This window comes from Carcharhinus amblyrhynchos, chromosome 12 (genome assembly GCF_965287045.1).
Source record: "Carcharhinus amblyrhynchos chromosome 12, sCarAmb.v2.hapA, whole genome shotgun sequence".
Classification (NCBI taxonomy): domain Eukaryota; kingdom Metazoa; phylum Chordata; class Chondrichthyes; order Carcharhiniformes; family Carcharhinidae; genus Carcharhinus; species Carcharhinus amblyrhynchos.
The window spans coordinates 56,868,000-56,890,067 of NC_137335.1; the positions used below are offsets into that span (position 1 = coordinate 56,868,000).

At 40.6% G+C, this 22,068-nt stretch overlaps 1 protein-coding gene across 2 annotated transcripts in view; it reads right to left on the minus strand.

The window, feature by feature from the left end:
• Positions 1 to 14,030: 14,030 nt before the first annotated feature.
• The window catches only part of LOC145351001 (synaptotagmin-14-like), a 188,465-nt gene continuing 180,427 nt past the window's right edge, over positions 14,031 to 22,068 (minus strand). For both annotated transcript variants that reach the window (XM_080200576.1, XM_080200575.1), the window contains one exon: positions 14,031 to 19,097. In XM_080200576.1, the coding sequence (XP_080056702.1) occupies positions 18,784 to 19,097 (314 nt within the window). In that variant the 3' untranslated portion in view covers positions 14,031 to 18,783. The remainder of the gene's footprint in view (positions 19,098 to 22,068) is intronic.

A 22,068-nucleotide genomic window follows, 5' to 3' on the forward strand; every position in this document is an offset into this window, starting at 1 on the left:
ATATCCACAGAAAAGTGAAATGGATATTTTACCCCAAGCAATCACGGCCAGCTTCAGTTCACTTGGAAAATGCAGAGAGGTGGCCATGGAGGAGGGGCTCAGTGGATTTATGCTCAGAAAGAGCAGGAGGCCTCATGAGGACGATGCCTTTCCCAGCAGTGGCTTGCATGCAGAAGCACAGGAGCAGCCAGTTGGCTCTTGTGTCAGCAGCAGTTCTGGGCGATTATGTAACTCTACACAAGAGATGGCAAGTAATACATCCGGAATCACTAAGCCCACACACTTCAAACAAGTTGCAGCAATTCAGTAGGTCTTACAAATCACATACAGCTGGCCAGTTTTCTAAGGGAAAACCTACTACCTCTCCCTCAGCTTTGGAAGCATATAGGATCAAACACCTAGAGAAGTGGCACAAAGCAGTGTATGATTCAAAAACAATAAATGCACAGGAAAAGAAAGCTGAACACCTAGAGCACATGCACTTAAATAGCACATGTACTCAGACATCACATGCATTGAAAGTCAATATAAAATTCTGTTACTTTGAAGATCTATTACAGTCTGTCATTCTCATTTTTGTGCAGTAAAGAGTCATCTGTACAAAAGCAAAACAAACTGAGCATATTCAATTCTGAGCGAAAACTATACAAGAACGATAAGTAGCAATTCTGCCACTGAAAAATGTCCAATAGAAAGTAAAAAAGGATGAAAATGGTCCTCGGAGAAAGCACAAGACAGCAGATCAGCTGCACATTTTGCACTATTCTTTTGTGGAAAAGTGTATCAGCTGTTGCCTGTAGTGTACTTTCACTGAGGATCAGCTCCACCACCATTACACCAAAATGTAGTGCTCACTTAGCTTGGAGAAAGAACTGAGCAAGTAGACCTTTCCACACACTCATCTACAAAATATGATCTGAGATTAGTGTTTCTGAATATCATTGTCTTCCTAATCTTTCATGGCTTGCTGCTGCTTCTCATTGAAGTCCATAATTTGTGTCCATGGTAATATTATGCAGCGTGCAGTATATTGTATTCATTTTCTGGCCTTCTAGGAGACATATTTTACGATTTTCCTGGCTTCCATAAGTAGACCAAAAAAATTGAGGCATTGTTTCAGCAAGCAAAAAGTATCTGCTCAATGGGAGACGTAATTCTATACTCTTTATATCTGTTCTCTATTAGGGTATAGGGTTGGGTAAGTCACCAACATTGAAAAATGCTCACTGCCTCTACTCATACTTTCTGCTAAAATGTGTGTAGGTGAGTACATGATGGAACAAGGTTTCAGCTACATACCTGCTCAGTAGTGACAATATTCATGTGATGCCCTTTGGGAGTGATTCAATTGTGTAAGAATAGAGTGTAGTAATAACCTGGAGTATCACTAAATGTACTTATGAATAATTGACTGCATGTGCAAATCTTGTGGACTAGGTAGCATGTCTCAGCCAGAGTGTTCATCATGTGCCTCAGGCTCATGATACTCTATATTTATGGGACAATTTCTCCAACTTTTGCTCTAATATCATCACTACTGTGGGGCTGAAAAATCCTCAATAGAATTCAGTTTTAGAAATGGTGCATGAATACACGCAAGTCTCCTTTCATAACTCTAATCCCAGTTCTGAAGACAAATTCAGAACACCCTTTTTGCTTATCTACACCATGTTCAAAAGAGCATCTTTTTTTAACATAGATCTTTACCATGGCATCATACTCATTAACACGACTTTAAGAAGCATTTTTCTTTTGTTCTTTCACCAGCCTCTTTACAAACATTTTAGTTAGTAAGCAAACTGAGACAAGAAACAACAATAGAAGAAAAGCCTATTGCACATTTGTGGACTAATTATATCTATTTCTCATTCCTATTAAGACAAGAAGAAAATATACCCTTTTATTCCTTTTGGTTGGGTAATGAGAGCAACAAATGGTGCATTTTAAAGTAATCAAACTATCTGCTACCTAACACCCGCGTTTTGTTCACTCATCTTGTGAGGTTCTATTGTTTTAACATTTATTCATTGTAGCAATGAATGAACAGATCAGTTTCTCATCCTTTCCTCCCAGGACACACAACATTGCTGCTTTTCACAAAAAATATCTACAAACAGAGGCTTGACGTTAATGTTTCAGAAGTTGACAATTTTTCAAAACAGTTATTCTAAAACAAAATACCATGAATCCTGGAAATCTGATATAGAAACAGAAAATGCTGGAAAGACTCAATAGGTGAGGAAGCATCTATTGAGAGTAGGTGGGAGAGACTGTGCCCAACCTGTACCTCAGCAGGTTACTAGCTAGTGGAAGATCTTTCCAGAGGCCCCATGTCAATCCAAAGCTCCACCATTGTTGCCTCCTCACATTCACCCTTCCTGACTTCCCTGCCAACCACACTGGGGCCAGTCACCTGGATCCCAGAGAGATCTCAGGAAAACCTCAAATTTCTGGTCTATTGCTGAATGCCATCTCCTACCCTACCAGGAGCATTGGCAGTGGCTGCTGCTGCTGTTTGGCACTGTGGTGTGCATAGCTGCTGGCCATTGACTTGGAGGGGAGGGTGGGGGAAGCTTCAGTCCAAAGTTAGTGGGGAGGAATATTTCAAGGAAAAGGTAGGGTGCTTAAAATGAGCATTAGTCCAGCATCTTCCAAGTTTCACCTAACATACTTTTTCCCAGAGCTGAAATGACAATTACAAGGGGCACAAGTTCAAGATAAGGGGGGAAAGGTTCAATGGAGATGTGCAGGGAAAGTATTTTACACAGAGAGTGGTGGAGGCCTGGAATGTACTGCCAAGTGAGCTGATTGAGGCAGTTACATTAGCCATATTTAAGACTTACCTTGATAGGCATATGAACAAACGGGAAATACAGGGATATAAGTGGTTGGTTTACATAGGTAAACATGATTGGTGCAGGTCTGGAGGGCCAAAGGGCCTGTACCTGTGCTGTACTGTTCGTTGTACTTTGTACATGTGTTTGAGATGAGCAGTGAAGCCTCTTGGAGCTGCTGGGAAGGCAAATCGATAATGCAAACCGGCAATTGAGTGCATCTTTAATCTTGCATTCGGGCTTTAACAGCCAGCAGACCTATCTCCTGAGCTGTCAGCAACTCACCAGATCAATCGGACAAATGTTTTTCAATGAAACTGACAGACTATGAAACCTTTGATTAGTGAAACTGAAGAGTTACAGCCATGGCCAGGTGAGAGGATGCTGCTCACAGCACTGTTCCTCAGTGAGTGCTTTAATTGCTTGACAGGTCATTGCCAACTTATTTAAAGTCACTTCACCTATCTTACACTTCACTCACCCTCAGCTGCACTTCCCTGCTGCCAGCCTTCATCACTGCATGGAAAAAGCAAATGCAGCTCTACCTTGTACCTCTGATGAAGAGCAGAAGGAGCAACACCAATGACACTGCCGATCCTCAGCCATATACCACTCCACAGGACAGAGGGGATGGGTACAGAGATCCAGCTTAATGGAGGTCTACAGGCAGAGGGTCAACTTCAACTAGCCACCCAATGGAAGACCTGCATCTAAGGTGTCTCTTACTGGTAATATGCCGTGGCAGTGGGAAGGCATCACACTCCCTTCTTGATACCTTTCCCTGCCATTTTATTAGCCATTCTGCGTCCCAGACTCCCTCTCAATAGGGCTGGTAAAATACAATTCTTTCTCCCTCCACAGTGATACTAGACCTGCAGAGTATTTCCAGCATTTTCTATAAAAATAAGTATTTCTTGTTTGAAATTACGCTTAATGCAATGTTTTACTTTTTTTAAAACACAAGTGAATACAACTAATATTTATTGTTGATGTTATAACATCTCCCCTCCCATATAGGTGGAGTATAAAAAGATAAAGCTGTCCTGAAATTTATGAATGATTCTTTATCCAATGAAGCAGTGATAGTATTGGCTTCAGAAACATGCCTGCAATAATTTAATTCAGTTATCCAGTCCGTCAAATGCAGCCAGTTATGTTGCTTGGATTACTTTTTTGGACCATCAGTTTTTGCAGCACAGTCAAATGTACTGTAATATCCCATTCACAACTACCTCAAAAAATCCCCGGTTTGTAAAGTTGCTTATATGTCCGCTCTGCACCAGACAGTGTTCACACCTCTGTTCAGCCAACATAGCCCAATCAAAAGGATGGAGGATGAAAGAAAAGATAAACTTAACATTTCTGTTGTCATTCATCAGCAGTGTCAACACATCTTTCAGAGGTAAACTGTAAACTAACCAGGTATAAGCTGAAAATAATATTTACAATGTAAACTGAACATAACATGCATATGGTTTAGATTGCCAAATTCTTCCCCATTAAATTGTAGCCATTAGAAACATCTGGATTCCACAATAAATCTATATAAATTTATATTAAATAAATTTAAGAGCTAAAGACACCATTACAAATAGATAAGTCTTTAGATTTACATTTCTAACACACACCATTGTAAAGTTTATTTAATACTATGATAAAAATAAGGCACCGATAAGATCGGTGTTTTGTAGGCATTAAAATGTGAGAGAACACAGGCATCATATAATGTGAATTTGTACTTCAATATAAAATTCAGACACATTTTTTCTATTGTGTTGTGTGCTACTGTGCCATGAAATGTGCTTCTGACATTGATACCACAACAAGCCACAATGTTACTTTGTTATTGCATTCATGATGTCAAGTTGTTAATTAATCATAACATTTATAGAAGTTGTGTGACAATACCTTTAAAAAGAGGTGATGTTATAAAAATATGATCACATTCCATTCTTTATTGGAGCTATTTAAAACATGTGCTTGCAGACAAACAGCAAAGCCAAAAGCACATTACTGCACAGCACTCTACATGACATGGAAAATATTATCTTTAAAAATAAGGTTCTTTGTTATTCCTTAAAAACAATCATTACTTTACATTTATGTAGATTCAACCAGATTCTTAATAGGGAGTAGCAACTTTAGCACAGCTTGTCACAATTCTGATGTGAGTTGATAACTTTTAAGAGCCAACTTTAATCCCACTAGAGGGCTTTGCAAATGCAAAATACACTCTCTGACCTATATTTGATGCCCAGAGTATTTGACATGCTCAGGAGCAAGCATGTAGGTTTCAGGTGGGGATTTTAGGGAGGGCAAGGGTGGGAAAGCTGTGGCTTTCCTTGTGAGGTCCTCTCCTTCTGCTCAAACACAGGAAAGCTTTCCACTTTCCTTGGAAGGTCTTTTATCCATCCTAGTGTTGCAAACTTGTTTTCATCTATCAGGAAAACCACAGCAACTCTCTATTTAAAGCCAGAGTTAAAATGAAATTAGAGTCCTTGGAGTCCTATTGATATAAAAAATTTACAAAGGCCCTGCCTGCTTAAGATGGGCACCGTAGGTGCCAACAGATCCTTGCAGATTTGAATCGCAAGTGTTATGAAAGGACTAAGTTTCAAATGGGCAACCAATCTGCTTGGTTTTAATTGCCCATCCACCTGGTTTCAGCCTGGGCTAGTAGGGGTAAAATTTTCTCTGTATTCAACTACTCCCTATTAGGAATTTCCTGTTAATATATTATAATTTCAGTTCTGGTTGCTTTTTGTGTAATAACCAAATTTATCTAAAGGTTATAAATTGTTTTAATTATGCTCACTATATTCTTTACAACATCAGCATCTATGTTTGAACATTGGATGATGAATCTGTAATTATCAAGTAATATCTGAATCTGCAACAGGGGTGCAATTAATATTTGATTATATGTTAATTATGGCTATGGATAAACTCCTATTTCAACATTGTTGTTACAAGGCTAGTGTTGCTTTTAACTTAAAATGCATCATTCATCCAGACTCTTTCAGGCTATTTGCATAAAGGCACTACAAGTAAACCTGACATCAAAATAGTGTAAATTAAAAAAAAATCCTCAATCCTATTTTTATATGTTGCCAGTAGGACTTTGTTTAATTTTTTGACATTCGTCAAATAATGTATTGCGTCATCTTATTTGATGCCACTATATGACTCTAACTGACAACAGGGCAATGTAGTAAATGTGTTGAGGGTTTTAACGATGTTATTATCCTTGAACACATTACAAAAAGGCTTATATTTGAATGAAAAGGCACAATGATACATAGTCTAACATTAACAACTATACAGGACATTGTACTCCAGCAGAAAAATCTGTTAGCACCTTGGTTTGTTTAATTTCTTTTCATCATTTTCTAGTCACCCTTTTTGCTCTTTTAGTTTTTTTTCTGTTTTTTGGTGGTGTTTTACTTATCTTTTGATTGATTTATGTTTTGAGTGATATTCAGCTTCTTTCATTATCATTTTCTAATCTATTTATGTTCATTCCACATTTTCTTGTGAAATTTGTGCTGGCCTACATGAGGAATGTTAGGACTGAGAATTAGAACCCTGCCCATTTTGGTGCACAGTGCTTCCAAATGTGGAATGAGTAGGGCATGTCATAAATCTCTGAGCAATATGCCTCAACATCTGAAAAATACATTATCCCTGATGCATCAGTATATCATTTGTATTTTTGCATGACGGCCTTTCCTACAGAAAAGGAAAAATCCCGCAGATGCTGGAAATCTGAAATAAAACTGAAAGCATTGGAAATCGGCTGGTCTGACAACATCTGTGGAGCGAGTTAGAAGGCTGAATTTTACACTGTGCCAAGGTCCTGTATCTCCCCACCCCCTGCTCCCATGACAACAGCCTGGTATATATGTCAGGGGGACACACCCCCCCCCCAACTTGGGTGGGCAGTCCCACAGCCATTTAATCTCAGCAGGTCATTAATTGTCTCAGGGAAAGATGTTCACCCTCATCTGGGGAAGGCAGACACATCTCTGGGAGTACCTAGCTAGTCAAAAGCTGGCAGCTCTCTAGTTTGGAAGTGTCACTGAGTGGTGGCCACTGCTGGGAATGCACATTGTCACCAAAATGCCACTGAAGCATTTGGAGGCAAATCAGAGATTATGGTGGGACTAGGCTAACAGGTCTTGATGAGAGGGGAGAAAGAAGAAGCAGGGATGGTAGACTCCAGGGTCGACAGATCGGGAGGAAAGGGAGAACAGGAAGGAGTCCCTGCGATGGGCCAAGGAGACCTGTGAAGGATATGCCTCAACTTATGAACCAACAGGCTGAGAGGTAGAAACTGCTGAGCTTCCTATTCGACGCTAGCCTCCACCTGACACAGGAAAAGATGCAGCAGGAACCAGAACAGACATTAAGTGGCTACTAATTGGTCATCATCACTTATAAAGTTGGGGCAGGTGCCAGGAATAGCACCTATTGGGTGTCGTACCCTATTTTACAGCCTCTGCCTGTCTGCCAACCTGTTCCAGGTTAAATATTCTGCCCTGTTTCTCTCTCAGTAAAAAGTCTGACAACACCAGGTTTTAGTCCAACCTATTTATTTGATAATATATAATATATAATATTTGATAATATATTATCAAATAAATAGGTTGGACTAAAACCTGGTGTTGTCAGACTTTTTACTGTGTTTACGCCAGTCCAACGCCGGCATACCCACATCATGACTACTGTTTCTCTCTCCAGATGCTGCCAGACTTGCTGAGAATTTCCAGTGCTTCTGTTTTAATTACAGCCTATTCTGTGGTCTGTCTCAGTGAGTTTTCTAATTTAGGGCCAACTATGGGTAATTTGGTGCTGTGGGCCCATTCTCAAGAGGTACTGTGTTGTGGCTACCCAAACTCATTTTATGTGTGGCTACAGACAGGCAAAACATTCATTCCAACAGTCTGACCTGGTTTTGGCCCAAGTGAAGGGTCTATTGATACTCAGGCCCAGATTTTCACCATGACAGAGAAACTCTCCATTGTGGCGAAAAGAGTAGAGATGCCTGAAAATCATACGTCCCTCTTGTGAATATTTTTGCGAGGGAATGGGGGTGGGGCCATGTTTCACACATGCACAGTTTATGGAGGCAGCTAACCATTTATATCTTATGCCAACTCTACTGAAGTGGGATTTTGATAAGTCAGATGTGTGAAACCCGATGTGTGCAGATTAAACCAGGTAAGAGCAAGTCTGAGCTTAATGGATATGTTTGGATAGCCCTTGGGAATGGTAAGGTACTGCTTTGAATCTGGTCCCAGTACTTCTTTGGAGTGGGAAATGGTGGAGGTCAAGTATTAAAATTAGGCATAGACGTGCATAGAAAGTGCATAAGCTCATTACTATCAAGTTCATTGGAACTGTCAACAGACCTATCAAACTGTCAGAAGGATCTATCATTGGGACTTGTCAAGTTATTTAAATGTCTAGCCATTTAATTTTTTGAAGAAAACTATTTAAAAAATGATTGCTTGCTATTTCACTCTGTTGAGTTTCCATTATTGGATGACTGCTGCATGATTGATTTCACAATCATGATTGATTTGACTATCACAGTAGAATGTCTTCCATTTCACAGTTTGATTGCAAAATACAAGTGGTTATAGACTTATTGATGTGGAACTTTGAATTCCAATGCTTTTTGTTATAAGGGATAATGCACTTCAATTAAATGTTTGCTGTCATAAGGCTTTATTTTACTGAAGAAATGCAAATGTAGTAAATGTTTTTTCATGAGAGCATTGTTTTCAATTTACAGAAGTCTGCAATAAATGCTTAAAACTTTATCTTATAGAACTTTATTTTATCTTATCTCTGCATAGGTCCTGAGGTCTACCAATAGTGGATACTAGATGCATTGGCAAGGTAGGTGTAACGACAAAGAGTGGTGCGTGAGGGGAATGGGTTAGCAGAAATTGGTACTGAGTTGCCATAGAGGCTATAAAGGGCCATTGGGGGTTGGTACAGGGCATGAGGTTGCACATATTAGTATGAGTGTGGCATGGGGAGTGTTTGGGGGGAGTTGAGGGGTGTAAAGGGTGAAAGTCGGAGAGAAGTTTTATGTTCTAATCTTTTTTTTTATCTTTGGACACAGGAGCCCTAAAGCAATCTTTCATCCAACACATCCGGCAGCCACCATACTTCATCTGGAGTCATTTCCCCATCTCCTATTCTAACCTGACCCCCTACTGTCTGGGCAGCCTTTCATTAAGGGTCAAGGTCAGATTCACAGAGCCTGGAATTCTCCTGATTCTGTGCATCCAACTCAGAAGCAAAAACCTGGGTCTTAAAGTCTCTTTTGTCTTGTTTTCACTTGACATACATTTTGTATCTATATGTATCTATATTTTAGTTTCTCTTGTCTCTTTCATTACTAAGACCATAAATATGTAATGCATTGTTAGAAAAGCTTATTCAGCATTTACCTAGACTCTAGCTCCAGTTTCAGGATATCCAACTTTTCCATATGGTGGAGTCTCACTCCCAGCCATCTAAATAGTCAGTGGGGAGCACATCACCACCATCTCTGAATGCCCTGCAACCATTTCATGCTTGAATGAAAATTAAGTGGCTGCAGGTGGGGCTTCTGCCCCTTATTTGGGAGGAAGTTTGCCTTGGAGAGCTGCTAGCTAATTTGGTCCTTGTGGTGATAGAGCTACAGTGGACAGAAGGGAAAATGCTGGTGGACTTTGGATCCAAAGGGGGGGGGTGGGCGATCTTACTGTCTTGTCATGCTGGTCGATTGGCATGGTGAGCCAGTAAGATCAGGCAAGAGGTGAAAAACTTGTTTTGTGTTGGTTTGCCGATGGATGTCCTCACCAGGGGAGATCACGTATGGTCCCCACCAATGAGGACCAGACGCGATGGCCTTGCTGGTTGGACCAGAGGCCACTGAAACCCCTGGGTGGTCGGGGGCAAAACTGATCAGTGTCCCAGTGGCCTAACGAGAGAGTAGAGCCCTGTAGGAAGGTGCAGTGCCTGAAGGGGCAGGCCCATGATGGGGAGACACAGGGGTATATTCTGCATTGAGGATCAGCAGAGGTGTCGATCAGTTGAGTGGGGGGGGAAGGATTGGGGCCAGTGATTGTCTGGGTGGGGGAGGTGGAATTGAGATCAGTGATTGGCTGGGGGGGTGGTGTGGGTGGAGAGGTTGGCAATCAGGGACAGTGATCAGTGGGTGATGTCTGCGGGGTGTGGTGGTGGTGGTGGGGGTGGGGGTAATGATGGCTGGGCAGTAGGATTGCAGACATCGTCAGATCTCACACTTGTACACAATGCACTGGGAGATTGGGGCTCCATATGCAATAGTGCTCCTACAGCTCTGCAGCCGTCTTCCTGGTGTGTATAGGCTCCGCCCACTCTTCCCCACTGGCGCGAAGCACATTTTGCCTCAGTTTATTTTCTAAGTGTTGTACGTTTGAGTGTGGGAGCTCACAAAAAAAAGGGCGTGATGCTCTCCTGTTTTCAAGCTTGTTCGGCACACAGAATCTTTTGGTAAGATTGTCCCCTATCTCTGGGAATCTGACACCAAAATAAGTTCAAGGGATCCCAGGGTAGGGAAGGCTTAAGGGGGTACGAAGGAGCTGATCAGGGTCTGCGGTAGAGGTCAGGGAGAGAGGGGAGAGGTCGGAGGCCATTGGGTCTTAAGGAGAGACTCCTAACTTCAAAAGAGTGGAGGTGTCCCCACCCTTCTAGTGCAAGATGTTCTATTGATTTTCGGCCTTCTATCACACAAGTTCAATCCTCCTGCCAGCCTGAAAATTGAAGCTGGGCAGGAAACGTCTTCAATTGTGACAAGGGTGGGTTTTCCATCCAAGGCCTTGCCCACTCCAGTGTAAAATTGCTGCCTTGTTGAGGTTGATGAGAACCGAGAGGGAATCCTGTTCCTTTAATTTCACACCCCCACATAAAAGTTCATTGGTAGGGAAGTGTAAAATTCTGGCCCACACCTTTATTAGATTTCAGATTCTCCAAATTATTTTCTCTTTCTAAACATATCTTTCACTTCTTACTTATCCCTGTCTCATCTTTCTGCTTCCGCTGTTTCTTAACTTACTTCCCTTTATTTCTTGCCATTTATAATGATACACTTCCAGAGAATTCTATACACACTCTGGCAGGTCCAGAGAATTCCTGGCCATTTAAAAAAATCATATTCATGACACTCAAAAACAAGTTCTATTATGAATTAACATAATAATATTACTAAGAAATCTGTAGTAGCATTATTACTGTAAAATTAATATGTTTATGGATGTGCAATTATTTTTCTAAATAATTATTGAATCACTATTTCTGTTCAATTTTCTTCATCCACATTTTCTGTACTCTCTTCCAAATTCTCATTTATATCAACATAAGTTATTATTCTAACTTGTTGGTTAGCTCAGTTGGCTGGAAAGCTGGTTTGTTATACAGAGTGATGTCAACATAAAGGCCTGCCTTCTCAACCGTTTCCCTTGCCTGTGGTGATCCTCAGGTTAAATCACCATTAGTCAGCTCTCTCCCTCAAAGGGGAAAATAGCCTATGGTGGTCTGCAACTATGGTGATTTTACCTATTGTTCTACAGCACCTTTGACATATTGAAATATCACACAATGCTGCAGTGGCAAAAGGCCAAAAAGGAACTGGGAAAGTTCTATGAAGTTACCAAAGATATAGAGGGCAATTCTCTCATCCTACTGTGCTGATTTCTTTTTGTGTAGAGGGCTGGGAGAATCACGTGGGGGTGAATGCAAGGCGTTCCCACTAACATGTCCCAGCGCCGGATTTCTGGCACAGTCTGCTCCATGCCAGAAATCAGCAGGAAGGTGGGGCTAGCATTTAAATAACACTTTACCACTTAAATGCTATTAGTGGGCCTGGGACTGAATTCTCTGGACCTGCTAACCTCTCCCAGCACACCAGAATGTTTCACTGCAGTGGGGTTTAGAGTAGCTCTCTACTTTCAGGGAACTGGTGGCCCAAACCCACTGGAGTGAAGGGGAGAAATTGGGGCCAGCCAGGGGGTTGAGTTGGGAGGAGGGGGGTGGTTTCCCCTGGGCATGGGCATCGTGGCAGTGCCAGCCTGTACCTCTTGGCACTGTCCCAAGGGGCAACATGTCCATGCCCAGGGGGCACCTTGGCACTGCCCACTGGGCATGTGGCAGTGTCAAAATTTGTGGGGTGGGGCTAATGGGGCAATCAGTGAGGGGGGGGTCCACTTTGCCATTGGGATGGATAGGGACAGGACAGACACCAGCAATCGGAGTGGGCTGGAGTTGGGGTCTGCCGGGAGGATCTGCTCGTGGGAGGCTGTGCACTGCAGGAGGTTGGGGAGGGACTGGAGATTAGGACAGCCTGGGATGGGGGGACTCGAGGCTGGCCTGGGAATGGTCAGGGTTCGTTATCAGGCTATGGGGGGTTGGGGGGTAGATCTGTGGGGGTTCTGGGCTGGCCAGCAATTGAGCTAGCCAGCAAACAGAAGGCTGACAATTCAGAGCCACTGCGCATGCACAGAAGCCTGGAATTGGCAGCCTCCGGCAAGACTAGGCCCTGCATCCACCACCGCCCCCCCCAACCCCCCGCCCCCCGCCCCCCGCCCCCGGAGCTCTTAATGATAATCATGATTCTGACCTCTGCATCGCACGGAGTGTGGGAGATTCTAGTGTGAATTCCCACTGAAAAAACTACGAGAATTACTCCAGTTTTCCTGCAAATTCAGTACTTATGAATTTTTTGGGGGAGAATTCCACCCATAATTAAATATACAGGTTTTAAAAGTGGGAAGTGATGTTCAAAGAGATTTAGGGAAGGAATTCCAGAACACAGTTCTGTGTTAAGTATCACTTTCCTATGAGAATAGTATCTGTTCCCAGTTTGCATAAGTCCTTCTGAGGCCTGCTGTGAACATAAGGGTATAATTCCGAGGAAACTGATATCTATTTTAGTCATCACCCCTTGAGTGATCATGAAATGTGGCCAATCACCCATTGATCCCTCCCCACCATCCCATTTTCGATAGGATTCTACCAGAATGGGTGATTAGCCTTCAATAATTACTGACTCAGGAAAAACAGTCCTTGCAACTCACACATATGGAGTAACCTGACTTGCAAACAAGCCCTCCTAATCATCTTGCTGTTGAGACTTCAACATTCCTTACCAGTTGTGAGCCAAATGGTATCAAGAGTCAATGAAGATTGCCTGGGGATTCTGCCTGGCAATTAACTGGAGAAAGGAGAGAGTGTCTGTGGAGTGTGGGACTGAGGCAGAGGTGGGGGCGGTTGGAGTGGTGGATAGGTAGACAGACAGACGTGTAGACAGATAGACAGACAGACAAAATTGGAAATGTGAATTCATATGAACCTATGATGTGTGTTTCTGTGCAATATGTTTTATTATAGGGTTCAGAAAGCTCTGGTACTTCTGTCTGAGGACTGAGCCTCACCTCTGAGGCTGCAGGTCAAGGGTAGGATGTGGGAGTCAACAACATGCATGCAAATTGAAAATATTTGGTTTATTATTCATGTAACTTGTTGTCTATTGTGGGAAAATATCAGATGTTCAAACGTCATACGATTCACTGACATGTCAAATGTCACGATCAAATCTGCAGGGATACATTAAAGTGGAGATGGCAGCTCTCACCCCCACTGAAATTTAAAGAGGCAGCGCAAGCGAGGTGGAATCTCCTTAGAAAAACATGTTGGGTGGAGTTCAATCCAGGCCGCTGGGGACCTGGTGACAGCCACATGACACTTCCTTTAGGGAAGGCTAATCAGAGGCCAGCAGCTCTCCATTACTGTTGGTGCTCCAGGGAGCAGTGGCTGCTGCCGGCAATACACCCTGCAGCTAGATCCAGGATTAGTGAGGGGCCCAGGTCATAGGTGAGTGAAGCAGGGTGGAAGTTACAGGGATGGGGTTGCAGGATGTGGAGGGGAGGGGAGGGGAAGGGGCAGGATGTGAGGGGGAGGGGAGGAGGGAGGGTGTGTGGGGAGGAGGGAGGGTGTGGGGGCAGAGCAGATGAAAGGGCAGGGGGTGGCTCTCAGTGAGCCCCCTTTCCAATGCTATGTCCCTAGATCAGCCACCGAGTGCCTGATAATAAGGGACACCTCCCCCACCCACTCCCAGAAACCCACTGCAAATACAATGATGCTTGCTTTTTGAGCTGTCCACATGGTGACTGCCCCACCTGCTACTGACTGAAGAATACCAGTGGAGGTGGGATGAGGCCTTTAAATGTGCATTCATGGAATCTATCAGGACTGAGGTGGGAAGGGGACTGGGGTGTCCTCCAGGCACCCTCCCACCAAATTAAATGTCTTCCCACCTCTAAACTTGTCTTGAGGGAGGGCACTGAATTCCATCCAACATGTTTCTAAACTGAATAATCTGGCATCATTTAAGTATATTCCTTACATTCTGCCCTCTCCAACCCCAGGAATTTCAATGGCTTCATGTTCTTTGATACTGAATCTGTTGCTTCTACATCTGGAATTCAGAGGGAGAGATAGATCATTTACCAGCAAACTCTCTGTGAAGAATTGTCTTATTGGAAGAATAATTACTCATTTTTCTGTAATTTTGATTCCTTACATCTATATTATGGTTTATTTTATTTCTTTCACGTTTTTCTTTCTATAGGTTCTGCCATTATCTTCCTCTTCTTATCTGTCTTTTTATTTCTCTAATACTTTGTACGTATTAGTCTTACATTTTTGCTTCGATTTTGCTAATTTCTTCACATTTATTTAAACTTTTTTCTGTTACTACTTTTTAAGTCACTTTTCTTTTTTTTCTGTTGCACTTTTTTTTCTTACTTTTGACTTCCCATAAGACCCTTGGTCTGCTAGTTTCTTGAAAGAAAATATAATTTGTGATTTGTGATACTGGGGTCATTTTTGTCACTTCCTCAGTGTTTTAAAGATAAACAGTCAGCCTAGTTTCTTCCTCGAATGTTTGCTTAAACTGCTGATGTTGTTCCCTTCCCTACACCTGCACACAGAGGACCAAGTCTTCAGCACAGACATGTTTATCACAGTACTTTGTGAATCAATCAGCACTGTACTGTAAATAGAAGAAGCATGTTAGTAATTGCAGTATGGGACTCATAGAAACTGCAAAGGTTGGAGCTATTGCTGAAAAGAAATGAAATTCCAGAAGAGGACTCTTATGTAAAAAAGAGCAGAGCTCAGTCCCTGTCTGGCATTGTCACTGAATCTGCCTGAAAACCTAGGTATGGACTGTTAGCATGATTTTTCAGCTTGAGGCAGATACCTTCAGCTTGACATCGCTGCCACATCTTTTTTTTAAACCTTTATTTGAATTATATTCCAAACAGATAATATGTTAAAATCTTTCGATATTCTTTTAATGTGTAGTTTACTGACCTACAGTACACTTTATGACATTACAAATTAGCAATAACTAGCCTTAAACTGAGTAATAGAAGACTTAATTTGAACATGGTCATCTTATAATTTTTTGTGCTTTATGTTTCATTTCTTTGACCTAAAGTCTCCCAATTTGTGCACTATTAGCTGCTTGAGAGGACAGCGAATCAAACTGCTCATTTTTCTCTGCCCATGGTGCTCATTGGACAGATAGAAGGAGCTGTGGATAGGGAACAGTCACCTATCATTATGCCTTCTTGTGCCTACTAGTGAGGTTGCATAAGGATATTATTCAGCAAAGATTATGGGCTAGATTTTCATGGAGTGAGAGGACTCAATGATAGGAGTGAAAATATGGCCAGGACTGAACTCGGGGATTTTTGATTCCATTTTCGGAACTTCTGATTTTCAGGAGAGCTTTTTAAGAGTGAGGATTGGATTGGTTGCCAACCTGCATTTGGTACTGCCGACCTGGCCGGCTCCATTATGGGGATAGGCATATCTAGTCTTCCACAATTTTCATAGAGTCAGGCCAACCTTCAAAGAGCTCAGGTTCACGGCAAAGAGTACATAATGAGGCTTGGCTAAGAGTCCATAAATCCATTAGACCGTTAAAACAGCTGGGCCCCAGGGAAAACACTGATTACCAGCTCTGGCTCTGATTTCTTCTGTCAGGTGTACAATGTTTATTACACAACTTAAAGAGGGTTCAAGTGCTTGCAGTTTGTCCAAATGATACTTTAAAGGATCTGGATGATTGACACTTTTAACGGTCTGTGGTAAAAAGGTCTTTCTTTTTAGAAAAGTGGGAAAGTTATCAATGAATGACTTTTAAAAGTATCAGTATGGGGTTCATTGCTTCTATAGTGTGTAGTGAGTGAATGTACATGGAAGTACCATAGCTTGGCATGGAGGGCATGAGGAGGTGGATGTGGTCATACCTTAGCATTAGAGCATAAGGGAACAGGGGAGTGTGTGAGGGCATACCTTTTCATGGAGTATGAGAGTGAATGAGTGGCAGCAGGTGATATGGAGAGAATATGGGAGTTGAGAATGTATGAGGGGAGCTAGAGCACTTACACCTTTCATTATAACCACACAGCCAAGGCAGACATTTTAAACGGACCACCTCGGCACTGGCATCCTACAGTTGCCTCTGAATCTTTTCCTGAGTTGTGCTGGCCCAACTGCAGCCCACATCTACCCTTATGGAATGAAAATCCTGTCTTTTCTGGCACCTTCTCCCAAGCTAGGTGGACTGTGCCAGGAATTTTCCCAATCCGTGCTATCTGACTTGTGGATGAAAATTCCATTCTGTATCATACATCACTAGTTGGGTATATGTGATGCCAACAAAAGCCATTTTGGTATGAGTTCAGCAGTAATGACTCATACAGAGAATAACATGCATTTGATAAAAATAGCAAACAAGATGGTATCGTATCGATTTTATTACTTCAACCCATTCTTACCCAGCTGGATCTAAATTAATTGGCCAACAGTCTGACAGTGCCTGGATTTACTTCTAAATAAAATGATTAAATAAAACAGCTAAAACATTTGTCTTCCGTTTTGCTGGATCTAAAAACTGAGAAGCTTCCGTGTGATACGGATAATTAGTATCTAAATATGAAGTCCAAAACGTTAAGGTGAAATTCCAGGTTCCAGAATTATTAAAGTAAATAAGCCCATATTGCAAATACTTTCCTACATGGTCTGACAATGTAATTTTGTAGCCATTCCTACACCAGAAAGGACTAATACAAATTGAGCACATTTTTCTCAGATAATTTGCATGTACCTAGCAGCTACATTCTCAGTGTTGCTACCAATACAAATCAATAACTGACTAGATATCTAAAAGTGGTTGCTGATAGCCTATTTCTCTCATTTTTTGGTGGCGTTTACTAAAAAAATTATTTTTTAAGTTAGAGTTTAAACAGTTGCTTTGTTGTTCTAGCCAATGTGCTTTAAAAGAGTGGCTTGTCATATCAAAGTATGAAATATTGAAGTTTGCTGCAATATTTGATAATTATATTAATTTTGTATAAAAAATCTTAGTCATAGTTCAATGCAGCCTATTAAAGGATAAATTAAGCAGCATTGAATAAAACTGATCTTAATTTATGTTCCTATAGTGTTTGAACACATTATTCATTTTTTAAAAATGGTATCCCATTGACAATTTCTCTGAAAAACTGAACTAAATTTGATTTTATCCCCGCTAAAATTATGTACATTGAAATATGGTGTTATGAATTTGCGTTGTGCTCATAGAATTAACAATGCTGGTGATGGGAAAATTAATTTCCTCCAATCTCATATTGTGGCAGTCTATGCTACTTCTAGGCCATGTATAGAATGGTGTGGCTATAGGTCAATTTTCAGTAGACACTGTGGAAAAGCTGGCATTGGTAACTACACATATTCCATGAAGAGGCTGTATATAATTTATACAGCAAATGCACACTTTACGCAACTGTTATATCTATCAGAGATACTGAAGAAATGCATACTAGTGCTCCCCATCCACAATGTACCATGTCCTGCTCTCAAATAGAAGGTTTTCTGCTTTGGTGACCAAATATAATGCTATTTTACAGCATCCATGTACAGGAGTTAAGAGATTGATCAAGACATTGGCCATAGGGCACAGTTGAGAAGAAATTTTCAGTTTTTAATCCAGTGAGTACTAAAGGCACCTTCACATTCCATATAACTAATTACTCTGGTGAGTCATTACTTTTGTATTTTTAAATTCATCAAAAAAAAGAGAAAATTCATTTCAGCATAATTAATAAGTATTTTTGACAATTAATAATTGTGGCCAGTTGGCTTCTGATATATTGACCATTCAATAGTATTACTGTATTTGATTTGTGTGATACTGGCATGTGGTGCTCTGCTTTGAATGCAATTTCTTCCTGTCACCAAGTCTGCAATGATCAGCTATTGGGAATCAAGAGGAACTCACTTCAACAAATGTAAACAGATTCCAATATTGGTGATTGGACAGAGAAAATGTTAGGAGCTGCATTCCCTACTTTTGAAAATCACTAAAAGATGTACTAATATTTCACTGGCACATCCATTTGATTGTAAAACTGCTCAATTTATGTCTCACCAAAATAATTTGCTATATGGTAGTTTCATCTATTATGTAGCCTACGTTCCAACGTCACAGAAAAATCTTGTGTCGTAAGTTATGACTACTGTCTTACTACATATCCTCAACTAGTGACGTGAACACTATAGATGGTGTTACTTGGGCTTTTCAAAAAGTATAATTTTTCTCTAATTTTCTAAAATCTCTTGTGCCTCATTCTAAATGTTGCACCGATAGTAAATGATACACATTATACAGGAAATTGTGTTCCCTCACATTTTCCTTGAAGTCATTTCTTTCCAGCATTATCATGAACTGAGCCAATAATGAGGCAATTGTAGTATTCTGCAATCTTTAGTTTGGTTAAGAAAGAGTCTGAAAGATATTGTTTTGAACCCCTGAGCCAAAGCCCACAACAGTCCACATTCATTAGGATTCCAATAATGAATGCCACCGACAAACTTGCTGTCCTTTTGATTCCTTCATTTCAGTCCAATGATTCAGCTCTTCCTCACCTGAGCTGTTGAGGCCTAGCGAAATCCAGCCAATCATTTCTTTGCGTTTCATGCTCCGTTTGTTATACACAGATAGTATGAGTGTCACATCGGAAAGCTGAAACAGTGCTACCTGAAAAATGAATGTTTCTTTGTACACGGGATTTGGTTGGCCTCGGCGGATGGACGTCTTACATTTGGACATCTCCTGACCCATAGAATTCAGCAATGTTAACTTGACATATGTGTCTGGAAAAACAATTCAGTTTAACAGAGGCATCAGAGGCAAGAAGACACTTCTATCATCACTATACTGTTACCAATATCAAACATTTAGCAAGCTTCGACTAGCCACAACACTTGGTAAGCGTACTAGTCAACCTCCATTATGGAGTGTACAATACATAGAAGAAATGAAAAGGTATGCCTAAAAGACAGCAGAGGTGATGAAAATGAATCAAGAACAAGGGGCAACAGGGAGCACAGAAATGCCATCAAAACAATTTGGCATGGGATGGACATTAAGTATAGCAACAGCTGGAATAACAATCTCTCCATTGTTTTTGTTTAATTTCTAAACTAATTAATATTTATGAGAAAATAAATTTATTAGGTGAAAATATCTAAACCAGTTTGAATCTTGTGAATCTGAATGTCAGGTATAGCCATTTTTTGGAATAAATTTGTTTACTTTTCCCCCAATTTTATACCGACTTGGGTGAGGGTTGACAGTGTTGAGAATCTTTAAAATATCCCTTTCGTTGAAAGTAATATATCATCAGGCATCCACAGGCTATAGGCTCCATTCAGTGTACAACTCTCCTATCCTGCCACAACAATATATATCAATCCCAACTTCAGAACACTGCGATATTTTCATTTATGATGGGCTTGCTGATTGAGATTACCAGTACTGTTCCAATCACTCTTCATTTTCAGATAGAATTTTTGCTGTGGTCTCTTATCTATTGAAACTGCTAAGTTGACTTCATATAGGGCTGTTAATGGTAATCAATCTATCCTGGATTTAAAAAACAGATCCCAGAATTTTAAAAATGTATACTAACGTAACATGTATAATAGAGCCATCTTTACTTAAAAAAAATCTATTTTGTCTTTCATACTCAAGCATAGCATTACATTGAAATTACTAAGCGGAAAAGTCATTCAGTCCAATCAGCCTGTGTTGATGTGTATCTCCTTGACCTCGCTCTGTTCTCATATCTCTTTCACCCTCTTTCAGAGTCACCAATTTATTCTTAAATGTTAATGTTGTCGCCTATTACATGCCATAAAAATGGTCAACTAGAAGGGGAAAGTCTATTGGGCACAATTGGATAACAATTTGCATGCAAGATTCAATTTTCAAACAGATCATTAAATAGGCACATAGCACTCCCATTCCATTCAAATTGGTGGAATGCTGATCAAATATGCAAATAGGGGTTTAGTTACACTAGGCACCAAGGTGTCTTAGAGGTGGAATGGCGAAAGACCACTCAGGATACTTTTTAGAAAGATTTTTATGCAGCAAGGTTCCACTCACTATTGGCCCACCATCATCATTCCTTCAGGATCCCCAGCTCCAAAATAGGCCCTATTTTTCTGGCTGGATTAGTGGAAAAAGTTGGCTGATTTTATATCACCTGAAACTGATGAGCTGCAGTGTATTATCTGTTTGGTGACTCCAGCAATATTTAAATAAAGCCTGAACCCAAAAAATGGCTTGCACCTCTTGATTATGAACTTGAGTGCTGGAGGTGCACCACTGATTTTGCGCTTATTTTTTTGCCAAAACTGAAAACTTGCTCTGATCACTAATTTGGATAGGGCATTCCATAGCTTTACAACTATTTGTGTAAAAAGATTTCCCCTGCCCTCTGTCCTTAATTTCTTACATTTCATCTTTTATCTATGTCCTCTCATTTTAAATTTTAGTCATTTGAAACAGTCTGCTTCTATTTACATTGTCCCCCACCTCTTTACAATTTTAAAATCTCTTCAACTATACTTTTTAGGAAGTAAATAATAATTGAACTAAATAATAGCTTCCTAGTGTCAAAATATTAATATTACTGTGATACCTTCTTTGCAAATCGAGAAAGTTAGAACAATATTATCCATGGAAAATGTTTTTTTGTTTGCCTGATTTTTTGGAGTTAAGTTATCTCTACTTGAATTGATTTTCAGAATGGGAGCAGTGTTAATTTGGTACAGCCACAGTTCAATAGGAAATTGTCACTTCTTTTGTTTGGACTTTGCGATGAATGTAGTTCTCTTACTTTTACCTGCAATTTCTTAATTTTTGTACCATTTCCCACAATAAAGCACAGAGTTAATTATGAGGTGAATTTGATTTCTGCTGATTTCAGTATTATGTTGGTACAATTGTTAATGTTGAGGGACAATTTTAACTGAACTCTGCTGTCAGCAAGACAACAGAAAGTTGGGGGAGAGAAGTGGGCGAGTGGGGGACAAAAGCGAAATTTCAACTGATCCGGTGTGTTTTCTGCCTGACAAACTGTGTTAAAATTATCCCTTGGGGTCATTTTTTTGGGCTGATTCATCCACATTATCTGGTAGTTTTGTTTAGAGTTCCAAGTTTTATATTTTGTGATCTTTCATTTTTAAAAATAAATTATCAATAATATTAACCATGCATGATTCATGGCATAAAACTCCAACAAAACAGTTCACATCATTTCTATGAAATCTTGATCTAGGCCCGGATTTTGTGGTCAGTGGTGAAGTGACGCCACTTGGTGCTGATCTGGAAGAAAGCTACCAACCAAGATCCAGCAGTGTCTGTAGCATGGATATCCCCTTGACTGACATTAGTGTGGCTCTGGCACCAATTCAAGGGGACCTCCAGGCATCCAGCAAAAGTGATGTCATCAAGCAGGGTAAGCAGCCAATCACATCGAAGTATTCTCACAGACAGCAAACCAGGAAGTCAAATGCACTGATCATCCTTCAATTTTAATTAAATTTCATAGAGTAAAATAAATGATTGAAAATTACATATGAGATTAAGGTAGAACTAGAAATATCATTAAAAACTTTAAATATATATATTTTAAAAATGTGGAATTTTTTATCATAATGGTGAAATTTGACATTCCACAAATGTAAAATGAGCTTTCCAGGGCGTGAGAGGTTTTCAGCAGTATTATGACCATAGTGCACTATTTTAAAAAGTTACATCTTATTCCACAGGATG